Source organism: Polyodon spathula, chromosome 39 (genome assembly GCF_017654505.1).
Source record: "Polyodon spathula isolate WHYD16114869_AA chromosome 39, ASM1765450v1, whole genome shotgun sequence".
In the NCBI taxonomy this organism is placed as follows: Eukaryota; Metazoa; Chordata; class Actinopteri; order Acipenseriformes; family Polyodontidae; genus Polyodon; species Polyodon spathula.
The window spans coordinates 1,632,574-1,656,365 of record NC_054572.1 but is presented as its reverse complement, the minus strand read 5'-3'; the positions used below and the strand labels follow the sequence as shown (position 1 = coordinate 1,656,365).

General features: G+C 41.6%; 1 protein-coding gene across 8 annotated transcripts; it reads right to left on the bottom strand.

Moving 5' to 3' along the window:
- Nucleotides 1-1,001: 1,001 nt before the first annotated feature.
- On the bottom strand, nt 1,002-22,827 carry LOC121304698 (6-phosphofructo-2-kinase/fructose-2,6-bisphosphatase 2-like). 8 transcript variants are annotated; one of them, XR_005947990.1, is made up of 16 exons: nt 19,599-19,843; nt 18,914-19,098; nt 16,596-16,721; nt 15,881-15,977; nt 14,140-14,206; nt 13,960-14,034; nt 13,813-13,869; nt 13,605-13,729; nt 12,982-13,189; nt 11,760-11,906; nt 11,288-11,392; nt 10,339-10,468; nt 10,167-10,229; nt 9,754-9,818; nt 7,215-8,581; nt 4,154-6,732 (listed from the first exon to the last, which is right to left on the bottom strand). XR_005947990.1 is itself a non-coding variant. In XM_041235985.1 (15 exons), the coding sequence occupies exons 1-15, from the start codon at nt 18,984-18,986 to the stop codon at nt 2,106-2,108; spliced, it is 1,590 nt and encodes a 529-aa protein (XP_041091919.1). In that variant the 5' UTR covers nt 18,987-19,843; the 3' UTR covers nt 1,002-2,105. The 8 variants fall into 8 exon arrangements, 4 of the variants coding, with proteins under 4 accessions (XP_041091919.1, XP_041091921.1, XP_041091923.1 ...); XR_005947989.1 differs by having other exon boundaries at nt 19,604-19,843; XM_041235985.1 differs by lacking the exon at nt 4,154-6,732 and adding an exon at nt 1,002-2,165 and having other exon boundaries at nt 8,390-8,581; nt 18,914-19,843.
- Between the last annotated feature and the right edge of the window lie 965 nt (nt 22,828-23,792).

The window sequence follows — 23,792 nt, the reverse complement described above, 5'->3', positions numbered from 1 at the left end:
GCTACTGTAATGTGCATGAACCAAACGACGACTGTAAACTAGAATTTCACATACCACAGCTCAGCGTGTTTCTGTGTATCGCTTCATGGGTAGCAAGCTTGAAGACCCGTGTAAGACTAGTTGAATCAAGGGGGTCTGAATTGAATAACACATTGATCCGTACTTTGCTTGAAGCTCTATAATAGCTGCCAGCTGACAGGGAGTGGTCACCTGTCCAGACTCTGTGCTGTGTGCATGTCGATGCAGGCAAAGGGAACTTTACGTGAAGCACGCAATAGTATTCATTCTCCAAATCGTTTGGTGTGACGTGCAATGGAACGGCATGACGCTTTTAGGGTTGCAGGGCTAAATTCCAGAATTCACAGGAACTGCGATTATTTTTTTTATAATTTCAGTGGCTTGCACCGGGGGAAACATGCCCCCCCCCTCATTAACAGAATACTTTGGGGATCTGAGCTAACGCATGGATACCCAAACTCCTCACTTTAATCCAGATTGAATACTTCTATGTACCTTTTGTCCAGTAGTAGGTGACAAAGGGTATATTTATGGTTAGTTCCTGGTGTATCCGAGCACTGAGGTTGGGGTCCTCACATGCCCACTGAGCTGGTGAATGGTAGTGCTGTGTTGAGCAGAGCGGTGTTTCAGTCACTCCAGTTCAAAAGAGCTGTCTCTTCTATCTCATCCACTTTAAAATTCAACCCCCTAATTCACAGCATGTGATAATGACTTTGTTACAGCGAAGGTGTGTTTGCATATACATGAAGTAATGTCTGTCCTGCCTCTTCCCACTAGTGTGATCCATAACACATGGCAGCTGGGTCCCAGAAAGCTGGTCCATGTATACTATAGGTCTGTGTTCCAGGTTTGAGAGGAGCTGGCAATTAGCCTTGCCTGGAATGAGATGTACTTTGGTTATGTATCCCGTATACATATCACAAAATGGAAAGGCAGTTCAAACTAATAAAAACAGACATTCACCTTGAAATGTAAACTTGTTTTTATTGGAAAGGCACCACTTCACATAACCATATAAACTAAACTCAGAAGACACTTGTTGATTTAAGGAGCAATACGTGTCTGAAGATTTGTTTTAATTTTTTTTTTATTAGCAATCCTAAAAAAAAATTAAATATGTATACATGCTGTTATAATAAATGATACTCATATAATGCAGACAGCATTTGTGTGACAAATAACCACGACCTAGCCAGCGGCACTGTGCAAAACAAGTCTATTAAAGTTCATTTAAAAACCAGGCACATACCGAATATGTTTTTTGTTTTAAGAGAGAGAAATAACAGTACAGACGTCTTTATAAATGGCTTCAGTTCTTCAATTCTGTAAAGACATGAGGTCTGTTCAGCGGGAATTGATTACAAAAAAGGAATAGACCCCAACCCTGCTTGGATCTGCCATGGTTTAGATCAAGTGGAGTGTTTTATAAGTTTAGAAATGATAAAACGAAATAAATCATTCAAATGTTCACAACTTTCTAGTAAAATAATATTAGAAGACCCATACACTGTAGAAACACATTCAGTTTATGCTGTAAAACTTCTTGTATTTGCACAGAAAGCTGTGTGCTTTTACAATGTAATTACAGAGTGCACAACAGAGTGCTAATTCTTAATTTTTCTGGTCAGTTTGTGGCAGAGAAGTTAATCTACAGCCCAGTTGATTACAGGCATAGAACATGTGAATAAATAGAACAACAACCCTGAAACCTTTTAAAAGATTGGAACGATGTGTAGATCACAATGACAGTAAGTGTTGCCAGTCTTCCCCAACACTTATTAGATATACAACGGAGATTTAAATTTCAATGGTTTTAGTTCAAATGCTGTCTTGTCAGCACGACCTTGATCAGAATAAGACACAGACATACCGCTAACAGTGGGACAGTGTGTAATTAAAAACATTAGCTGTTTAAAAATGATAAAATTGCTATGTCTGCATGTACAGGTTTAGTTTTTTCCACAGATTTCATTGTCCTTGCACCACAAACAAAACACTAAGTGACGACGTCTCTACTGCTGAACACACAAAATTCATTCCCTTGAGCATTTGTTCTTTGGGAAGGTGTCCTTCCTCTCCTCGGCTCCTCATGGGACCAGGGGGGCAGTTTCCAGGGCTTCTTTCCGACTGCGGCAGACCGACGTGTTCTGGAAATGAGATACACACAGGAATGAAGCTAGAACAAAGTCAATGCAGGGTATATACAGTGCGGAGGGCATGAGAAAGCATCACACCTGGCAGAGGGCTGCAATTCTTCAAGGAAATACATTGAGTATTCCACACATTGGCTACTGTCCAAGGAGGCCAGTTAATCATTAAAACCATGGGAAGAAAATATTAGAAATAATGCACATAGCTGCTATAAAGCATGCACCTTCATTTACTTGTTTAACAAGCACAGAACTTTTTCACAGCTTTTTCACTGCCCATTTGTCTTGGTCTATGACAGCTATTGCAGTCTATTCAATCGGTATAAATGGCAGCTGATCTAAATGTCGCCACCGTCTAAATTATTAAAGTAGGGCGCTCCCTGGTGTTTTACACTAAAGAGACGTGTCTGCATGATTAGAAGAACCTACATACCCTTGAAGGACTCTGTATTATAGTGCTTTTCAAACCCAGTCCTCAGGAACCTGTGTCTTCTGGTTTTCATTCCAACTGAGCTCTTAATTAGTTAACTAAACCCTTTATTGAACTAATAATTAGCTTAATTAGAACTTTGTTTTCAGCTCTTAAACAGTTAGGGATTTCAACTTAACTGCAAAATGTTATACATAACTTAAATCTGCAACTTTTTAGGAGCTGAGAATAAGGGTTTAGTTAAGTATTTGAGAGCACAGTTGGAATGGAAACCAGAAGACACAGGGGTCTCAGAGGACCAAGGTTTAGACTCTAACCTTCAGATCAAGGGTGTGCAATCCCAGTCCTGGAGGGTAATTCCACTCCAGGTTTAACAGGTAACATATAATGAAGTACTTCAGGGTCTGGGTGGAGGTTTCATTTGTTCAATTAAACAGTTTAGAACAGGGTTGGAACAAAGACCAGGAATGGAAGAGCCAACAAATGAGTTTCACAGCTGAATGATCAAAGCTATAATATGACTCCAATTCATCATGAGGACCTTCTTTTAGAAAGGAGAAACATATCAAATAGTTACCAACCCGGAAATAAACCGCTAACAACTTTGAATTCAGGGGCTTGAATGAAGTACTAAGTTGTCTCTTCGACTGGATGTATATTTACTGTTTTTTTTCCCCCTATTCAGGAACTAAACAATTGTGCTTATAATGGTTTTGAGTAAATAGCTTTGAGAATCTGGCTCTTCGTGCCTAGATCAGTTCAGGATTCCAGCAGTGGGCTCTGCTTCGACTCTAAAAAGTTTGGTCCTGCCTATAGCAGTGAAAAAAGTCTGCTTTCTCTCTGTACCTTTTAATGAACATGCTGTCTGAACTGTGAGCGGTTATGTATTAAATGCAATTCACCTTTCTGGTCACAGAACAGTGCTTTACTGAACATAAGCTAGAAAACAACTCCCAGTGTCAGGCAGACAGACTTCACTTGTGTGGGTGGTAAACAACACTAAAGCCAGTAAAAGTTCACAAAACGATCATTGTCAGTACTTCTGAAATTCCACCAAAGAATTCAGCTGAAGAAGAATAAATCAAGCATGTACTGCCAACGGTACACAGTACTGCGAACATTTAGTATTGATCTTTTTTCAATCAAAGCGCCAACTCTCGACATGGTGTATGTTATATCTGGAGTTGCAGTCTGTAGTTCACATTCCCTTAAAAAGCACTGCAACCCCTTTATCAGACTATTCCAGTTAGGGACTGTTTTGTCAAGCCTTGTGAACAAGGCCCAATGGCTTACAAGTTATTTAAAGTTGTACTTATTTATTTATGAAGTCTGTTTTCATGAATACATTTAAATTCCTGCTGGCTAAATACCCTTAGCTGTTAAGGAAGCCAGCGACAGGCTGGATCGGAATAATGAATATAGAACTGTACTTTATCAATAGAAACAGACTTTGAGACAACATGACTTACCATTACCTAGGAAGTGACTATAACAATACTAATTTGATTTTGCAATCTCTTAATAACACACCAGCACAAGCCAATTTTTTTTTCTTTTTTTTTTTTTTTTATTGATTGTGCAATCACATTGCTGAATTACTCTAACATCATCATGATTTGCAACATACAGAAGAATGTTAGCAAACAAAAGACATCAGATTTTTTATACAATCAGCAGTAGAGCAAGCTCAGAAATATTGTGCGTTTCCACAGCTTTTGAAATGAAAATGTAATCCATTCCTGATTACACACTGCAGTTTGCCAATAAATAACATTGAATATATCAGACACAGAAATACGTAATCTAACTATTAAATATTAAGATCATTAAATCCCAATGTTTGGTGCCACAAATTACACTTTTTAAAACTTTTTTATTTTAATATATGTCCTAAAAATACATCTATTTAAATGCCTATGCAAAACTAGCTCCATTACAAAGTTTTGCATTGCTAGTTCAGTTAAAAGCAAGGATTACAAATATTATTTTAAAATATTAAACTAATCAGCCATTTTGACTAGATAATGATTGCGTTCACAGAAATCTAAACAGTTATAAATCTTCCCTAGCATGAATTTCATTTCTCATACCCGGGTTCCACTTATCTTTTAAAGAATAGTGTCCACAGAGTACTAAGAGCTTGCAGTGCACAAACTCATTCCCTGTATGGATGTTAGGATATTTCTGCCTGTGATACTCAAATCTCACGAGCGGCTCATTGATCTGAAAACCTGCACACGCCTTCACAACGGAGCAGAGGGAGACATGCGCAACTGCAGACTGTTACAACAAATCACCCCCCTGGTACCATTAGTAGATCAGTGGGCATTACCATGGCTGAGCACACACGGGGAGAGTCGCTGAGTTAGGTACTCTCATCGAGTTGTCCAAAGAATTTAGTACGCTAAAGTGTTTATCATATGGGAGTGCCAAACAAAAAACTAAAAAAATCCTGTGTTTCAGTGCAATCCATCCAAGTGAATGTAGTGTTCAGAGCAATGAGACAGCACAGAGATTAGCTGTCCCCTGATGGGCAAGGCCAGCACGCCCTGGCACACAATTCAAATAAAGGCAACTTCAGCTATAGAAAGCAGAAGTCATGATACCATTGCTCGGGCTCGGAGGTGTTTGCATGACAGTAAACAAGAAAATCTGCAGATAGAAGAAAAAAAACAAACAAACAACATTCTGTAGTTTTAACCAAATACCACCTAATGGTATTCGAATGCACCCTTAACAGATATGCCTCTGTAATGCATTTAATATACTGGCTTGCCAGGTCAATGGTGTACAGTACTGTGCTGTATATACATTCAGCCAGAATACATTGACCATAAGGCGACTGAGTTAATCAGTAGGTTTTGAGTTAGTTGTAATTTGTTATTGATTGTTACAGTATACAGTACGCTTTATACCTAATCTAGATAACTCACAAACTTACAAATATTTATACATACATACTGTGTATATTGATTACTTTGTAAGGCAAGCAAATGAGTCAGATTCAGAAAGTTAAGGACATGCTATTTAACCATCTTAACATGGGTTACACTATAGTTCAAATCAAGTTGCCACTGTGTTCTCTGAAAACCCTGTGAAGTGCAGTTTTACACTGAATGCCAGTGTTTAAACAGCTGGGGCTGTCACAGTCAACTTGAATTAGGAGACCACTGCACTGCTCGTGTCAAAACAAACCCCAAATCTTCATTTCTGTTCAAAGAAACCCTTTTTTTTTTTTTTTTTTTTTTACAGAAGAAAATCTCTTCAGCTTTTGCTAATATGGAGTGAAACCCAGTAGCCAAACTAGTGTAACGTGTCCGGGATGTTCTTGATCTATCTCTCAGTCACATCCCTCCCTTTACAGACAAATCGACATTCCCTTAAAGAAACGAGTATCTTTAAGAACAGTACAATTACAGTTAAATACAAATAGATACAGTCCATGATGCTGTGTATCTCATCAGGAAGGCATGATCAGTCTGCCACTGTCATTATAACAGTAGGATTGACAAAAGTGAATAAATACAAATCACAGGAATTAAAAAATAAATAAATAAAAAATACGTCCCCAGATTTGTGCAACAATGGATTAATAACTAAACATACAGCTAGAATTTAAAGTAAAATGAGAATCAGGGAATATATATATATATATATATATATATATATATATATATATATATATATATATATATATATATATATTTCTAGGTAGTCTGATCTCATATCAGAGCTTAACATTTGAAGCCATCAGTGCAAGTCCTTCATGCATTTTTACTTTTTTGAAACCGAGAAAAACTCATTCAGATGTACTGGCGGACCGTTATTGTATTAGAAGCCGAGGTTTGGCTGTGTTTAACAACTTGTCACACACACAACTTCAGCTGCAAGCCTGCTATATTATCAAAGCTACTTATTTACAAGAGCAGCACATGCTTGCACCCACAGCCTCCTTCCACATTGCTTACGGGATTTATTACAAAAAACAGATATGCTTGTCGCTGAAGCCGTCAAGAGCAGGAGTTTGAACAGACGTTACAAGCAGGTGGGAGCAATGCAAGGGTGTCCTTCAGGCTCTACTCAGAAGCAGAGACAGCGACTAGAGACTCACAGGCAGCCAGGCTGGAACGACCCCTTGAAAAGAAGAACACAGGGAAAGCTTTCATCCACACCGGCTCCCAGGTAAGGTTTTATATTATAGGAAACTACACTGAAGAAGGCGCTAGGTGAACCGTTTCTCTGCCTGGCTTGGTTGGAATTCTGATTAAGTGTTTGCAAGTTATGCATAAGGTTTTGCATTCAAATGCATACAGTAGGTTCAAGATTAATAAAATGAATTAGTGAATTGCTTTATTGGGAGATTAATACAAATAATCTTTTAATTACTTATTGTTATTATTGATCATGAAATTGCTGTGTCTTACAGAACTTACTTTTAATGCACAGTTTCACTGATTATTGGCCAGTGTGTGTGTGTGTGTGTGTGTGATCGGTATAAATACTAAAGTTAATGAACATTTATATGGTATGAATGTTTAAAATGGTCCAACCAAAATGTTGATGCAATTCATTTTTAATCAGTGAAGTCAATTTACCAGCCTTCTGAAAGTACTCACATGCAGGCATTCCCCAAACGATGCTGTGAAAAGAAAGGGAGGGAGAGGCAGAAAGAAAGGGGAGGAGAAAGGGAGAAGAGCTGAGGCACAGATGAAGAGCAAGGACAGCTGTGCACGGGGACTCTTCAGCAGGGAGGAGGACCAGAGCTGCACTGATTCACTGTGCTTTCATCACTCCTGATACTAACAGATGACGTGACAGTGTAATAGATGACGTGACAGTGTAATACAGGTGTAACAGTGTAATAGAGGCGTGACAGTGTAATACAGGTGTAACAGTGTAATAGAGGACCAGAACATCACCCACAGACTACGATGCATATCATGTATCAGGTAGAGATGCATACTGTATCATGACCTAAGTGCCTCATTATTCAACTGATAGTGTTTCAAATGGTGGGGTTGCCTTTCCCTTGCCTACAAGGGTTGAACCCTTTGAATGGATTTCAAGCTCTAATCCTGAGAACACTGAAGAGGTTTATCAGTTTATTCTGAGAGTTTTGATTGAGCTGTTTTGAAATTCCGGGTGAGTTTTTAGGTTCTCTTACATGCTGGTTTTCTCATTCCAGATCACCATGTTCTCTAGTATAGCAGACTGGTGTTTCGAAAGCACAGGGGAATTCAGTGTATCCTATAGTATAGCAGAGTATTTCAAAAGCATAGGGAATCCAGTAATGTTGACGTGACAGAATCACTCAGAACAGTTGCAAACAATAAACTGTAGACACTAGGCATTTGAAGCAGTTTACTTTTTACATAGCAACATGCTTGCTGGGTTAAGGAACAGGAGAGGAGGTACAGAGGAATTAGTGAACAAAACAGTTGGGCAGCAGCTTATTTATCCAGGGCGCTGCCTTGCGTTCTAACCACGAGTAAAGACATGGCGCTAACTGACTTATCCATAGTGACTTATCCTTAGTTTCTTCCAGTTTTATCTCAGCATATGTGATGGAGTCTCATGATCCGCTAAACCCGAGGAAAGAAGAACTGCGCGGTTTAAACTACAAAAGAAGATGATCAACTGTAATTGTGTCAGTTCAGTGATCTGCCTAGTGGTTGAAGCACGAATCCATGAATACTTTAATTGGTGCAGAATAATGTAATAACGTTGATTAATGGGATGCAGGTTGTGATTGAGGATGTGAGGGAGAGGCGATGTAGTGAGTGACACTAACTTGGGTTTGCTGACGCAGCGCCCCCTGCTGCGGCTCAGGGAAGTGCAGCGCCCCCAGTGTCGTGGTCAGGGGTAGGCGTGGCCGGTTGCCAGCGCTGTAGAGCCGTGGCCGCTTGACCTGGTCGTGACTAGCCAGAGGGGTGAAACTATTCCGCCGCTGCAGGGTCGGGGCTGGATCCTTTCCGCTTTTATCCTGATTGGAGACGGGAGAAACCGGGAGGGTTACACAGCACCCCCTACAGCTTCATTCAGCATCCCCTGCTTGACGAGGAGCTACAGTGATCAGGGTTAGCGTCAATTCAGTTCCAATTCAGTTCAATTTCCAATTCCTGTTCCCTTTTAATCAATTCCAAATGAGCTCCTCACAGTGTTATCAAGTTACTTAAATTGAAGTCGCTGTTAGTGAATTAAATTGGCTTCAAATGAAAGCAGCTGAACAATCGCAACAATTATAGTGTCTCTAAAATATCAATTCCTTCAAAGGCATTGGAATTGGGAATTGATTGTGAAAAGGAACTGGAAGTGAAACAGGAACATTCCCCCCGACCCTGCCACTGATCCAGGTACACCCCCCTGGACAAGAGTCTGTTTGGAAGGAGTCATTTGCATGTTTTGATGAAACTGCAATGGAAAGTACAAAATGCAAATGTTCCCTTTTCTGTGAAGTAGCACAGACAGCACAGCGCATTGTCCATGTAAAACACTCCACCAGTGTCACTGCGCATTATTGCTTTACAGGCGTAAGACTGAATTCACACATGATTAAACAAAACAACACCAATCACAAATGACCGTACACATCCCATCAGTCGCTCTCACAGCGTGCAAGTCTGCAGTGTTGAAGAGTTAACAACTGCCATGGGGCGAATGAACTCCAGGTCATTCTTCAGATAAAGATGCAAACCCCACCATCTCTACCACAGCAAACCCACAAACTCCACGGGCAATGTCACGTGAACAACACATAAATCAGCTTTAAAACAGTCCTTTGATTCAAAGCACCACTGAACAGCATTTAAAAAAATACGTTAAAATAAACGCAGTGCACAAGTATGTACAGACCTCCTTCTCTCAGATCATTTCCATCTCTGAATAAAAAAAAAAAAACGAACCCAAAAACGCTGTTGAAAACGCTTCACACAAAAGGACAGAGGAAGTGTATGGAATGAACCAACATCACAAGAACACAACAGATAGGAGACTTCTCTACACAACCCTGACACTTAACTATTAGTCTGTTAATGGAACACAACGACTTGGCTCTAGGTATTGATGTCACTCTCCTACTACAGAGTTAAGTGTATTACAGTTCATGCATGGTATATATATATAAAAAAATAAAAAAATATACGAAAAGTTTCTTACAGGAGGTCTGTCTCTGTGAGTGTTCACTGCTTCGATGTTCAAGTAAAACGTTTCCACTTTGCAGCCTAAAAGGAAGGGAATAGTGTTTTAGAAAGCCTACTGTGAGAGCCTGCAGTCAAGGCTTTGTGACTTTAGGAATGCACACTGGCATGGACTGGCTGGGCACAGGTGCAAAGACAAGGTCTGTCTGCATACGTATTAATATGATTGTCCATCTTAGCAACTGTTCAAACCACGTCACCTTGCATAGTCACCTGAACGATCAGAGAGTCGCATGCTCCCGGTTTGCTAAAGGTAGACGCCAGGTCTGCTCCGTGATAAATGCTTCCCAATGCGTGCAGGGCTTTAGAGCCCTTTATTGAATAATGTACAGACCAGTGTATATACCTTCTATCAGGGACATGATGCCTTACCATAAGCAACAGGGGTCAGTTTGAGGACAGTATGCAGTGGGCACTTCAGGTAAGGAAGTTCATCTGAAAAAAATACAAAACTGAATTACATTTTTTTTTTTTTTTTTTTAACTGTACAGTAATATGGTACGAATCAGACTTCTGAATCAACTTGCTGCTGCTCGTTCTGTACCTGCGCTCTTGTCCAGGAAATAGGCGAGCAGACAGCGCATGACGGCCTGGTGTGAGATGACCAGCACGTTCCCCTGCCTCTCCAGCTCCATGATCACGGGCTCCAGACGCTGCACCATGTCCTGGTAGGACTGCACAGAGAAACCGGGACCCAAGTTAGATCAGGGCAGGGCTGACCCCTTCCTAATCGCCCTGGCCTCAATCACACAGGGGGCCGACAAGGTAATCTCTGCCTCCACAGTGGAGATCTCGCTCTAACCACAGCCCTTCGTTCACGCTGAATCCCACTGCTCACAGTCCACTGCTCTAGTCCTAACCATAACCTGGGGTTTAGTTTCACACACGAATTATGCAGTCATTGAAAAGACAAAAGAAAGTTGAGGGATGTCTTTAACCAAATTCTTTAAAAACACTTTACTGTATGTGGTATATTGTATGTTTTGGAAACAGTTGGAAAGCACCGATTCAGAAGTATATGCAGGAATTCCTACCTGCCTGCATGTGTGGATGGCATGTGTTATATTAATCGCCCATGCATGCATGATCACATATCCGTACGCAGTCACGAGTCTCTAAAAGCATACCTTTGTGTGCACACAGCACATTTAAATTTGCATTTTTGATAAACATTGCTGCAAAAGAGCAGCTTGGTGATGACTATTGCTTTAATGTTTTCTCTTGGGGTTAAGATTTACTTTTTTGTATAATTTTCTGTCACAGTCACCACATCTTGGTGACGTCTTAAAAACTATGACCATGTCCCCTAGCAACGCCCCAGTGCACGTACGCAATACTGTACCACGTCCGTTTGGTTTGTCAGCAAGTTGATTTTTGACATGCTCAGGAAGTGGTGACAGAAACAGGAAATGACAAAGTGAATTCCGAACAAATGTAAGATTAGAAGATTAGTGTCTGAAACAGACCTTCTCTCTCTCTCTCCAATACCATACCTCTCCTCCTGGGTAGCGGTAGTGATATTTGTCCTGGTCTCGCAGGGCAAATTCCTCTGGGAAAGAATCCTGGATCATCTCGTAGGTCATCTCTTCACACACCCCCTGCGCCCGGCAAATAAACGCAACACGTTTCAATATTATCCTGAAGAAGTGGAGAAGGCAGACCTGTGTGATAAGAACGCTTACACCCCTGCTATCTTTCTGTTCCATTACAGTCCTATCTGCCGTTCCAGACTGGCTGGTATACCACAATGATCCAAGGTCTCGAACGAGACAGGGTTCAGCAGCTTCTGTTTTCTCTACAGGAATGCACTGCCCTTCAGTATTTCAGGTGCAATGAAGTTCACATGCTGATTAGCGCCTAGTTAACTGGCACTTGTAGGAGCTGGCGCACTGTGCTAACTGAAAATTGTGTCATCTGAAATTGTGCCAGCTCACGTTTACAGTAAACGCTCTAGGCACCCCTCACCGCGTCGATCTCGTTCAGGATCTTCCACTGCTCGTACGGGGAGCCCAGCTCCTCGGCGGTCTGGATTGTCCTCCGCAGCTGGCTCGTCCACACCTTCAGATCAGCCAGCTTCTGCTGCTTGATGAAATCCCGCAGGGCATGAGCGAACTGCGGGGGAGAGAGAGAAAAAATGCAATCATTACTTAAAGAACTCTTAGAGAAGGAAGGACCAGTGATCTATACTGTCTCCTGAGTGATGTGGATACAGCCGTTGACTGAATCATTAAATATAATATTGAATGCATCATTAAGTAATGAATAGGAACACGCGAAAGAAGCTTGCCAGAATAAGGCAGTATCTAACGTATCGGAAGACCAACGCAGGCAGCAGTCAAAACATTTGTCAGTGTGAACCCATTTAGAAACCGGGTCTGCATTTGGCTGATGAAGATCCGTGTCTTGCTGTGTCTGGCTTAGCCTGGCGGGTCCATGTCTTTGATATTGCTGTCAGTTAGATTAGTGCTTGACGCCAATGACTGTGTTAGAATGTACTCTATCTGTTTCCATGGCTGCAGTAATGGGCAGTTTGTATTTATTTTGTTAATTTGTGTAGTTCGAATCCAAGAAAACAGTGAAGAAGTAAAAAAGGCTCAAGACTCGCCACATCACAGAGCGATAAAGAAACTGCTAACCTCTTTAAGCAAAACCTTTCAAACTAAAATACAATGCTATCAAAAAGTTTCCCATAGTAGAAGCACAGCAAAGTGTAAAACAGCATATATAAGGACTAAAGCCCAGACAGGTATGGAGAAGCATACTGAAAAAAACATGGTAGACCACGGCAGACTGTGGTAAATGCAATAGTATAAGCATGGGAAAAGCATGGCAAAACTACACAACTGCTGTGCAAAAACAGCATGACAAACTTTTACAAGGGGAAGCAGCACCACCACTATTTAAATCACTACTTTACATATCCTTTACCATATAAAAATACACTTAACATAACTGAATCGTGTGGCCGTCATTGAGGGAGACTGTCTGGTGATGGAGGAGTGACTGGTCTCCAGAGTTGAAGATTTCACAGTGCAGCTGGTCGTGTTACTGTATGAAATTGGCACATGGGATGCTGGTTTCCACACTGAGACTCAAAGCTCTTTTAAACATTTACAGCAGTGTCTAGATCTGATAGATGGATTGGACCCCTAAAGCCCAGGTTTCTCTCTCTCTCTCTCTCTCTGACCTGCTTGCCGCGCGCTGACAGCTCCGAGTCACCCCCGATCTTGCCCAGGACGTTGTGCTGGCTCTCTCCGTGGCGGCACAGGTAGATGGTGCGTGGGTGCACGTGGATGTTCATGAGATAGTAGACGATCCTGCTCTGGATGTAATCCTGGACTCTGTTCACGAGGAAGCGCCGGCCCACGTTGATCACTTTAATGAAGGACAAGTCTCTGTCGGAAACACACAGCAAGCTCAATGGACACCTCTGTTAGACAAGCACAACCAGGCGGGACATGAACCCAGCTACAAACTGTACAGCTTTCACACGTATCTGTCAGTTTATCTGGGAAAAAAATAAAAACACAGCACCCCTCACCCACCAAGAAACGAGAAAAGACACTATGTCCTGCATATGAAAAATGATGGCTTCTGAGGCTGGATTAAATAATAATAGAGGAGTGGCTATGTGTTGTATCACATGTGATGGGCATTAGAGGGTTAAAATAAGGATACCTCCTCTTCTGGCCACTGGGTGTCCCCACTGCCTTCTCTACAGGTAAAATTCTTCTGCAGCAATCTCCTTGCAGAGCTACCTGATACACTCTATTAAGGCTTCCTTGTCTCATTCAAGCGAGTCCTTCTTACTTGTCGTCGTTATCTGGATCCAGGGGCTGGTATGTAACCTCATAGCACGCGATTCTCTTCAGGAAGTCGTCCATGACACGCTCCCTGTGTCTTTCAGGATAGTCCGGGCTGGACACCTTCACTTCCTGTTGAAGAATAACATTACTGCTGTATATCATTAGAATGGGGGGGATGCAATGCAATGGGGTTAACAGCATACAGTTCATACCAATATATTAGCAGCAATGACATCAGGATCGTCGCACACAGACTCCACGAAGAAGACCTTGAAAGAGACACATGGGGAAAATGATTCACAACGTGGTATGAGAGTGCACAGTACAGTCGCTGTCCTTTCTAATGGCAAGGCACTTACCTTGTACGAGTTCTCCTTTGCGAAACTTAGGATTAGCTCTCTTCTTTCCCTGGTTGTGTTTGTGGCATCAAATACCTGCAGTGGAAATGCAGTGACAGCACCATGAGACGAAATTTCATGAAGAACAATAAGAGGGTACTGCAAAAGGGGAGGGGGAAAAAAACAACAAGATCAGCTTACAGCGATCTGCCCCCCTTCCTCCGTCAAATAGGCTTGCACGTCTTCTAAAGCTACCAAGGCACACTGTCTGTGGATAACAAGAGGAAACTTCAAAAGGAATCTGAACCTTATAATTCATTCTACATGGAAAACACAGTCAGGGCTTTAGCAGTTTCACCCATGCCAGGTTGTGCTTGGAGTACAGAAGCTACAGTTTTTAAATCATTACTTCAGCAAACTTTATACAGACTGCAATGCAATGCACAGACTCCAATGCAATGTCAGTAAGTCATAAAGAGATATATAATGTGTCAGTCTTTACCGGGTTTCACCCATTCCAGGTTTTACTACGAGCTTGAATAGCCACAGTGTAAACTAGGTAACAAGCTCAGGTGCATCTGATTAAACTCATAGTAAAACCAGGACTAGATCAAAATGTTATGCAATGTGGGAGTCGTATTGCCGTGTAGTAAGTGACCCAAGTGTTATGTACACACAAAGCTGGTTTGTGTTTTACACAGTTTGGGCGTGCGGGACGGCTCCCACTACTGCTTGTTAACACCCTTTTCCCCTTCAAAACAGTGTGTTTTTAATAGCACTCAGACAACTCGTTCCCATGACAACACCTCAGCAGCACACTGCATCCTTCACAATGCCATCCCTACTGTCTCCTCTAGGGGCCGCTGGTGAGCTGATACACAGTATTCACTCTTGTCTTTAACTCCCAAGGAGAAAAACGCCTCATGTTTCTGTTTCATGTTTCATGTTACAAAATCCTTTTAAGAAAACCACATAATGAAAATGAATAATTAGTAGGACAGGTCTAGCTGTGGTGTTTGAAGGTAATCTGAAGATTTTTAATACTGTAGGTTGTAAGTTCCACAGTTCAGTATACTGCTGTATTTGTGTTTTTATCTGGGTTGGGAAGGTGGGGGGTACCAGGTAGTTCTTTCTTCTTAGGGATATTACCTTTATACTCTGGTAAAGCCTGACACATTATATATCTCTTTATGGCTTTCACTTGTGTAGTGCTTCTCATTTAAAAGATGCATCATATATGCACAGTGTATATGACTTATCATCTGCTATTACATTATCTCATTCATTATTGTATGAAGATATCTCGTTGACACAAATAGATTTCTTTGTAGACTGTCAGGGAGTGCAAAGACAATCTGCATGCTGCTTGTTGAAGATCAGGGCAAAAATTTTAAATGGTCATTCACTTGGCAGCAACGGCTTGACAAACTGCTAGAAGTGGGTCAGTTGCTTCGAACACGCAAAGTAAATCACTGATGTGTTTTTTGTTATTAATTTCTAATACAGTACTGATAACATCCTCATAGGAAGAGATTAACTTTTTTATAGCACATTTTTTATAGTAGTGAATTAATCACTGCAGTAACTCTGTGCTGTGCAGGTCTGATAAAGATTTTAAATACGGCAAGTATTTTATTTCCACGCAGCAGATCGCCATTGCAGGCAGATATCTCAAAAGTTTTCATCATTAAGATCTATTTCAAGAAGGCATGTAAGAGTCTCTTTCGTGGAGAGCTCAGTGTATAAAAGGGTTAATCCCAGCTTGCTATTGCTATGGGGACTGTCATCTCTACCAGTGCAGCAGGCTGTGCGTATACCCGTGCGTGTTGCAACACCGCCTCGTGCTGGGTTTTAATTATGTGTTCATGTGCATGTGTTTGCATGTCTGTTAGTGTCGGTGTGTGTGTGTGTGTGTGTGTGAGAGCAGGGTGCAGCCTCTTACTTTCTGATTTCCATGGCTTCTTTATTGTCGTGTCGAAAGAAGTCGTAGGACTTGTACATTTTGACAGCCTCTCGGCGATACGCACCCAGGTTGAAAACTAAAAAAAGAATTATTACAATCAATCATCAGCCTTCTGATCGTTTTACAAGTCGTGCACTCCATTTAAAAAAATATAATAATAATAATAATCACTATCTAATAAAATAATAAATACAGGTGCCTATCCTAAATCGCAGTAAACATTTACCAGGACTTTGGGGAAATCAAAGCCTAGAACAAACTATAAGACAGTTGATTATTTCAAGTACATTAGGCAAAATTGGCGCTATATGAATTGGGAGCTAGCTCAACTATAGAAGTATCCTATTGCAGCTTATATGCACAAAGCATTAAAGCATTAACTTCACTTCATTCCTTCCATTCAGTTCTTATTCAGGAAGAGATACTTAATATTCTGCAGTGGAAATAAGAATGCCACTGCACAGCTGTTGGGTCGATTCCAGGTTTCAGTGTGGGTTTAATTAAACACTGTGTGTGCACAGCAAGATCAGGCATGTCTAATAATAATAATAAAATAGAATATGGTATGGATCAAACTGCTCTGCAAATGGATCACACATGACATGGTATTAAACGTGTTAGTTACAGCACTGTATGAGGATTATTCCTCTAGCTGCATGGGTTGCCCCAGTCCCGTGCAGTCTGAATCACTCACCCTTGGTGGGCACTCCGATCCAGTTGAGGTAGCGCGTGAGCTTCTTCGACATGTAGGTCTTCCCTCGCGCCGGGAGGCCAGTCATGACAATCACGGTGGGGGAGTTGGTCATGTAGGAGGCCCATGCTGGACAGACAGACACACCTAGCCGTTAACAACACCACCCTGAACAATCTCATTAAAATCCGCAGAGGCGCCGCTGTTTATATGGTCTACAGCGGTTCACTCCTGCCCTGCAAACTTCATGCAAATCAATCAATCCAGATAGCCAGGCTTGTGTGTGTGCTGTGTCAGTGCAGTGGTGATGCCGGAGGGATTATTCTGCACAGCTGAGTGCGAAACAGAAACCGGAGCATCTGCCTTGAGTAAAAGTAAGCCATGCTGTCCAGACAGAATGGGGTCTGTTCAGTAGATCAGAGCTGCTTCTGATGTTCACACCCCTACAGTCCCAATATAAATCCACATTAGGTGGAGGAAAGGCACTGAAGACTCATATATTAGAGCAACTGCTATCTTGGTAAGAGTTACAGAAAACATGTTTACCGCTGATAATACTGCTATCAATGATCATTTTCCAAATAACAATCAACCCTTGATTTTTTTTCCATTGCTTTATAGAGGGGGAAAATGGCATCCTCATATGAGGCTATTTGCATCTTACATATGTTCCCATGTAAAAACTAGAACATTTATTTTGTTTTCAATGGAGGTCGGCGTGCACGAAAGGGTTAATGCGACACAAAAAAAAAAATTAATGATAGGTGCTTACTGTTCCAAACTCCTGACAGGAATGAACAGAATTCAGCAAGGATCTCTCTCTCTCTCTCTCTCTCTCTCTCTCTCTCTCTCTCTCTCTCTCTCTCTCTCTCTCTCTCTCTCTCTCTCTCTCTCTCTCTCTCTCTCTCTCTCTCTCTCTCTCTCTCTCTCTCTCTCTCTCTCTCTCTCTCTCTCTCTCTCTCCTCTCTCTCTCTCTCTCTCTCTCTCTCTCTCTCTCTCTCTCTCTCTCTCTCTCTCTGGCCTCAGACTCCTAACGCCCTAGGTGAGGTGCCAGTTTCCATCATGTGAGCTCCACATGACATTCAGTCAGCAGCGTGACCCTGTGTGCTGCACACACACACGCTAGACATGCTGGCACCTTTACATGAGGAGGGAATGGGACTGCCTTTACATATTTAATATGTGTGCTTAATTAGACACGCCCGAGTCTCAAAATAACCTCCCAAAATGGGGTCCACTTGAGCTCGAATGACCCAAGTATATTGAAATGACTCCTTGAAAACTGCTTTAACATGGTCCTTCAATGAAATGTCCAAGACACAGAGGTTCCTCCCTTTTCTTTCATATTCAATTTCCTGCCCTGATTCTGTTTATAGCCCCCTCTACACTTTTCTGAATCGCCGCTGAGTACAAACTCTCAGACGGTGTCCTGCGCAGTGAGGTCATCCACCCGTTCTGGGGTTGTCTTCCCTGGACGGACTGCAGACAGCGCTCCTGTGCGCCAGTCTCACGGGATGGCCTCTCTGGGAACAATCCACTGTGCACAGGGTTACAAGCTGCATCAAAGCAGCTCTCTCGCTGCACTTGCACAATACAATGCTAAAACCTTATAGGGGCAAAGCAATGATGACAGCTTTCATTTTCATTGCTTTACCAATGATACATCCTGAAAAAAGCAGGGGTTTCTTTTGGGCCGCAAACTGCTTCAATTTGTTAAAGGGAGTTCACTGGCTCCCTCGCCCCGAATGCCAGTTCATACAACAGTGCCTTCTCAGCCCCTTGTACCAATCTGGAGCCCGGCCATTATCTGATGACTTTGAACTGCTACTCTTTCTTCTGTAAGCTGGTCACGCACAGAACACACCTGCTCTGGAAGGTGAATGAACACCCAGTTAAAGCTAAACGAAATTTAAAAGGATATGCTCTACATATTGTAGGTGTTTCCAATGTCTTCGTTCAGCCTCTGTAAATACTGATGGTACATCGAGCTGCACCGGCCCTCTATTGACAGTGTGCATTACCCCTTTATTTAGGGTTATGCAGTACAACTCAATGACAAGCTTACCATTTAGAAAAACTACTGCTCAGGTTGTGATAGGTCACTTAAATGGATATCTAGAGACATAAAAATACTGAAAAAGCAAATCCACTTGTTAAATTTCAGTTTTTCTTCTTGAAATGTCCAGCAATACTTCCAGCTATACAGGTAGGATCATGCTGTCTAACTAAGTGATGTGTTTAGCAGGTTTTCAAGGATGATGTAAACAAACCGGACTGTTAATAAGGCCTGCTTTCCGAGTGTACAAAAAAATCATACTTACAGGATTTTTTCTCACAGGATCTGAAGTGACTTTTCCTGGTCTTTCCAGTGTCTTGCCATGAATCCGTGGCCATGTCTCTACTCTAATGGCACTGTCCACGCTGATAGCTAGCTGGACAGACAGACAGACAACCCGACGGAACACCTGGGGACCGAGAGCTCTAGACGCGAGGAATCTTCATAACTCTAACAAGAATCGACAGCTAGACTTAGTTTGGCACAGTATTAACAGAAGGCTTTTCAACAGCAACCAGCAACTTATTATGGAGGTCTATAAATCAGTTATTATTAGCACAGCTAAAATATGTATCCTAATAAAAAAATCATTCATTATAGCATAGATCTTCCTATGATCCTTTACTACTTGCATTTGAGGAGGATGTTTGGCAGAATTAGTACAGCAGCTTTTTTTAATGTATTGCAAAGGGTCCTGGCTTAAATGAAGTCGCCCACATCATCCTGGCTGTTAAAATCACCAGTAACGGGAGTATTCATTGTCACAAACCCACAGAAATCCTTTTAAATTTCAGCCTATGCAGATAGAAACCATGGATGGTGTGGGTGTCTCTATTCTAGTCTCCACCAAGCTCTGTCTATCTGAAGATCAATGAAATCAAGAACGGCATACACTATGACATTCACTCGGTCACTGTGCTCCAGTGCGGTACTCTAAGATTAAAAGATACCTCACAGGTAAATTGAATTTCTCTCTCCCTGTTTGTGTGTGGTTACTGCAGCAGTCTTCAGCTCCCTTTCTACTCTCTTCTGCCCTCTCAAGCCTTCCTCAAGCCTCCCAGTGGATCTCAGCCAGTCACTCGCACAGCAACAGTCAGTCCAATTTGCCGGTAACAGGATCTGGAGTAAGGAAGCTGTTTCTGCGCTGCTACATGACCTTCCCTGTCCGCGTTGCACAAGGAGGTACAGTGAAGATGCCGTCCCAACGTCACAGCCTTTTACCGTAAACCTGCTAATACTGGCTCCAACTGGTTATGCTCCTGCTCAGCCAGCCATGCCACATAAATACCGGTGTGTATTTGTTTGTTTGTTTGAAATTTGCACTAGGAGACAGTCACATCTGAACGGGTCATCTCTTCTGAAAGGGTACCCTGGATCACACATTGAGAAGTGCAGCAGTTCAAAGCTTGCCTCAACACATTTTGACATACAGTACAACTATGCCTGCGGTAACCCTTTAAAGTTAAGGAATGGGTTTCCCTTAAAAATGGCAATGTTACACCAATAAGAAATGATGCATGCATAAGAACCGGTTTGTGCAGACTGCTTAATGCACTTCAAATGGCTAAACATATGCTAATTTAGTAAATTGTACCTTAAAAATAATGCATTAAAACACATTAAAAAAACAGGAAGCCACAAGTGTGCAGGTGCCACTGTACAGTATCTGTGTTTGGGCGCACTCTGCTGTCTCAAGAGCAGAATTACATCTCTGTCTATTGCATGGGCTGGAGAGTCTTACTGTACATCCTAAATGGTCATTTCATTTTCCAGTCCAGCAGAAAGCCTCCACATTTATTCTCATTAGCATTTTGCATCTATTCTGTCAGCTATATAAAAAAATTTAAAAAAAATAGCACAGAACCATCACAAAACAAGACATCCCGCTCGCTGTTTTTGAAAATGTCCGGAGAAACAATTCCTGCAGCAAATGGAGCGAAATGATGGCCGAGTCATGCTGCCTGCGTGTGCAAAAGCAAAATGCGATCATCGACACCTGGTGTGTACACACTACTTCGTGCAAACACAGTGACTCACAGAGGGCTGATTCAGCATCTGCTCACGTACTACAAGCATCAGCACCCTGTGTGCATATTGCGGCCATATGGTGCGGGCTCCTGGAGTGTTCCTAGTCAGCATTTTCAGATTGCTGAGTAAGTAGAGGGTTAGCTGTTAATTAGCAGCTTGTTTACTGTTGATTGAAATTATCAAATAGCCACCTTGCGGGGGATCCTGTTGGTTGTCTGGATGCTGCAAATGTATTTTAAAGCCTCTTTCGTATCCTGTTCTATTTATTACTATTGACTTAACCAGGCAAGCACACATTCAGGCATAAGGCTTATTTACAAGGGGGTCCTGACACAAAAACACAGATCACATCAGCAGCATCTGAACACAGAATTTCAACACCTCAAAATATGTAAGAGACCACTGGGGTACAAACAAGCAGTAATAACCGCTCCGCCAGCAATTATACAAAGTGGAACGAGGAACATCCTCTACTTACTGCAACAGTAACCTGCCCTGAATTCCAGCTCTGCACAATTATTTAGAAGAATGGCCCACATCACAGGAAACTCATCTGCACCTCTCACAGCGTCCAAGAGCACAGAACAAGCTTTTACTTGAATCAGCTTTAAATGTTTATGTGCAGTTAAATTCGATTCACAATAGCGCTGCAGTGTCAGATGCTAACATCTCACTCAGTTCTCAACCAGCACTGAAACAACTGAAGCACTTTTAACCTAAGCTGACTGCAAGGCGCAAGCACCTGCCAGTGTAGTGTGTGACCAGAATCAGATCTGATTTCCGGATTTATAGGGCAACTCAGTGTGTGAAATGACACAGTCGTCGAGGCTGTCATTTGTACGCAATATGTACATTGTTAGTTGCACTATAAAATCTTTAGTCAAAATACTTCCCATTTGTTGTAAAATGATTCATAAACGTGTACCCGTTACAGGAAACACAGAATGCAGAGCGAAGTGCACTGTGCAGTGTACTGTGCAGTGTACTACATACTGTAACAGTACTACATACTGTTTGATACCCATCCGAAACCAAACCGACATTTTAAATGCATTAAGAAAAGCACATATGTAAGAGGCAAGCACAAAGCTAAGGACACTGAGCTCAATGCTAGGGTAGACCAATAACCACTAGTGTCAGATCAATCAGCTAACACAGAGCACATAGAACGATTCCTTAAATAGTCAGACAACATTATATATATATATACATATACATATATATATATATATATATATATATATATATATATATATATATATATATATATATAGATATATATATATATTCAATGGACAAATCCAGGACTGGAAGACCCAAAAAGTCATCTAACAGGCATGAGCAATACTTGAAAACAGAACTGGCAGAAGGCACAGGTGTCGCTGTCCATCCATCAACAGTCCAAAGCACCTTTGACCATTGTTCCATAGTCCAATTTCTGTGTCTTGTTCCCGTTTCTTAACAGAGGTATTCTTACTGCAACACATCCTTTATGTCCTGATTTCAAGAGTGACCTTCCAACTGTTGATTTGAGTGACAATGACACCTGTGCCCTCTTCCAGTTCTGTCGTCAGTTCAGCCCTTATTATCTTCAAGTATTGCTCATCCTTGTTTGACAGCTTTTTGGGTCTTCTAGTCCTGGGTTTGTCTATTACAGATGACGTTTCTCTGTACGTGTTGATTATGCTTCGGATACCACACCTTGAAAATCGAGTGATTTCACTCAATGTTTTTCCTTCTTTATACAAGTCAAGGTTGTTATAATAACAGTAGAAAACACTAGTGGATGCTTTGAGTAGATTATTGATGCTCATACTGCATCAGAGTAGAAAAAAGCAACATGTCTAAGACTTTTATATATTTTACAATAGCACTGACACAAACTGTGTTTCATTTTGCAAGCGGTATGAGAATCGATACCGCTCAAATGAATAGCGTGTATTTTCAGCTGTTCCTCGACTGCGTGGCTAGTTTGAACAATACCAACCACAAGGCTATGTATGATTTGTTCATTGTTAACCGGGAACATGAAGCCAGCCATTAAAACCAGAGCTCACCTTTCTTCCTTGCAGGGACTGACATCTTCAGCACTCAGCCACAGGTTTAAGACCTCCCATTTTCAAAACGTCACAAGTGACGTTGATTCGAACACTTCTTGAGTTCAACGTCATTTGATTCGGAAGGATAATCATAATCTCGAGGGGTATATGACCCTAATAACTGGGGCTATAAAAACAGAGTCGTGGTTGACAAATAACACAGTCTGGACAGAGCATTGATGCATTATGACTTTGTGTCAAGCATGATGTATACACTTGGTAATGCAGGCATACGTCGCTGGCTGTCCAGTTTGTTTACACCAACCCAAATACTGGCTACAGTATTATTTAATAAGTCATGTGCAATGTTGGCTTACTTTTTTTGAGCCCATAAGTAACTATGCGTAGACGTCACAGGTCGGCGCACACACTGAGACGGTAACGAGCCTGTGGCTGCGTTCGCGTTAGAAAGTCTGCGTTGCAGTCAGGAGTCTGTGCAGACGGAGCTCGGGCAGCTTTGGGAGGATTCACAGCACCGACTGAGCAAACATGGAGACTGACTTGAGCGATTTTCTGATTGCAGAAGACTATATTTTCACTGTTCCCATGAAGCTCCATTATAACTAGACTGGTAAATAAATTATAGAAAGTCACTTATGTCAGTCACCCAAGACCATTTTGTATTAGGAATATGTTTAAGCAATTCAAGTTATGTATATCGGTTTTACGTGGAATATATTCAATTCCAAAATTATAAATAAATAAATAAATACAGGAATAAATACATGCATGTTGAAATAAATAAATACATGGACATGTATTTATTTATTTATTCATTCATTTATTTATTTATTCGTGTATTTATTTATTTTTAATTTTGGCATGGAACATCTTCCATAGTTTTACTAGTCCCGTTTGAAAATGAAATGCAAAAGCATAATTACACCGGCACTTGTCATTCACAATACAGTAACTGTGATTTCTACAAGCTCCTTCTCTGTGTTATTCGCACTCCCAATTCCAGGTGGCGCTACCACGGTCACTAATCCTGCATGTGGTTCTCTGCGCTGCTCTGCC

What these genes read in the sequence shown, in the direction of transcription:
- LOC121304698 (XM_041235985.1), bottom strand. Translation starts at nt 18,986, where the DNA reads ATGGCCACGGATTCATGGCAAGACACTGGAAAGACCAGGAAAAGTCAC. An exon ending in ATCCTGTGAGAAAAAATCCT is followed by an intron (nt 16,722 to 18,913) that starts GTAAGTATGATT and finishes CTGTCTGTCCAG; the next exon opens with CATGGGCCTCCTACATGACC. An exon ending in ACCGCTACCCAGGAGGAGAG is followed by an intron (nt 10,469 to 11,287) that starts GTATGGTATTGG and finishes TTCTCTGTGCAG; the next exon opens with TCCTACCAGGACATGGTGCA.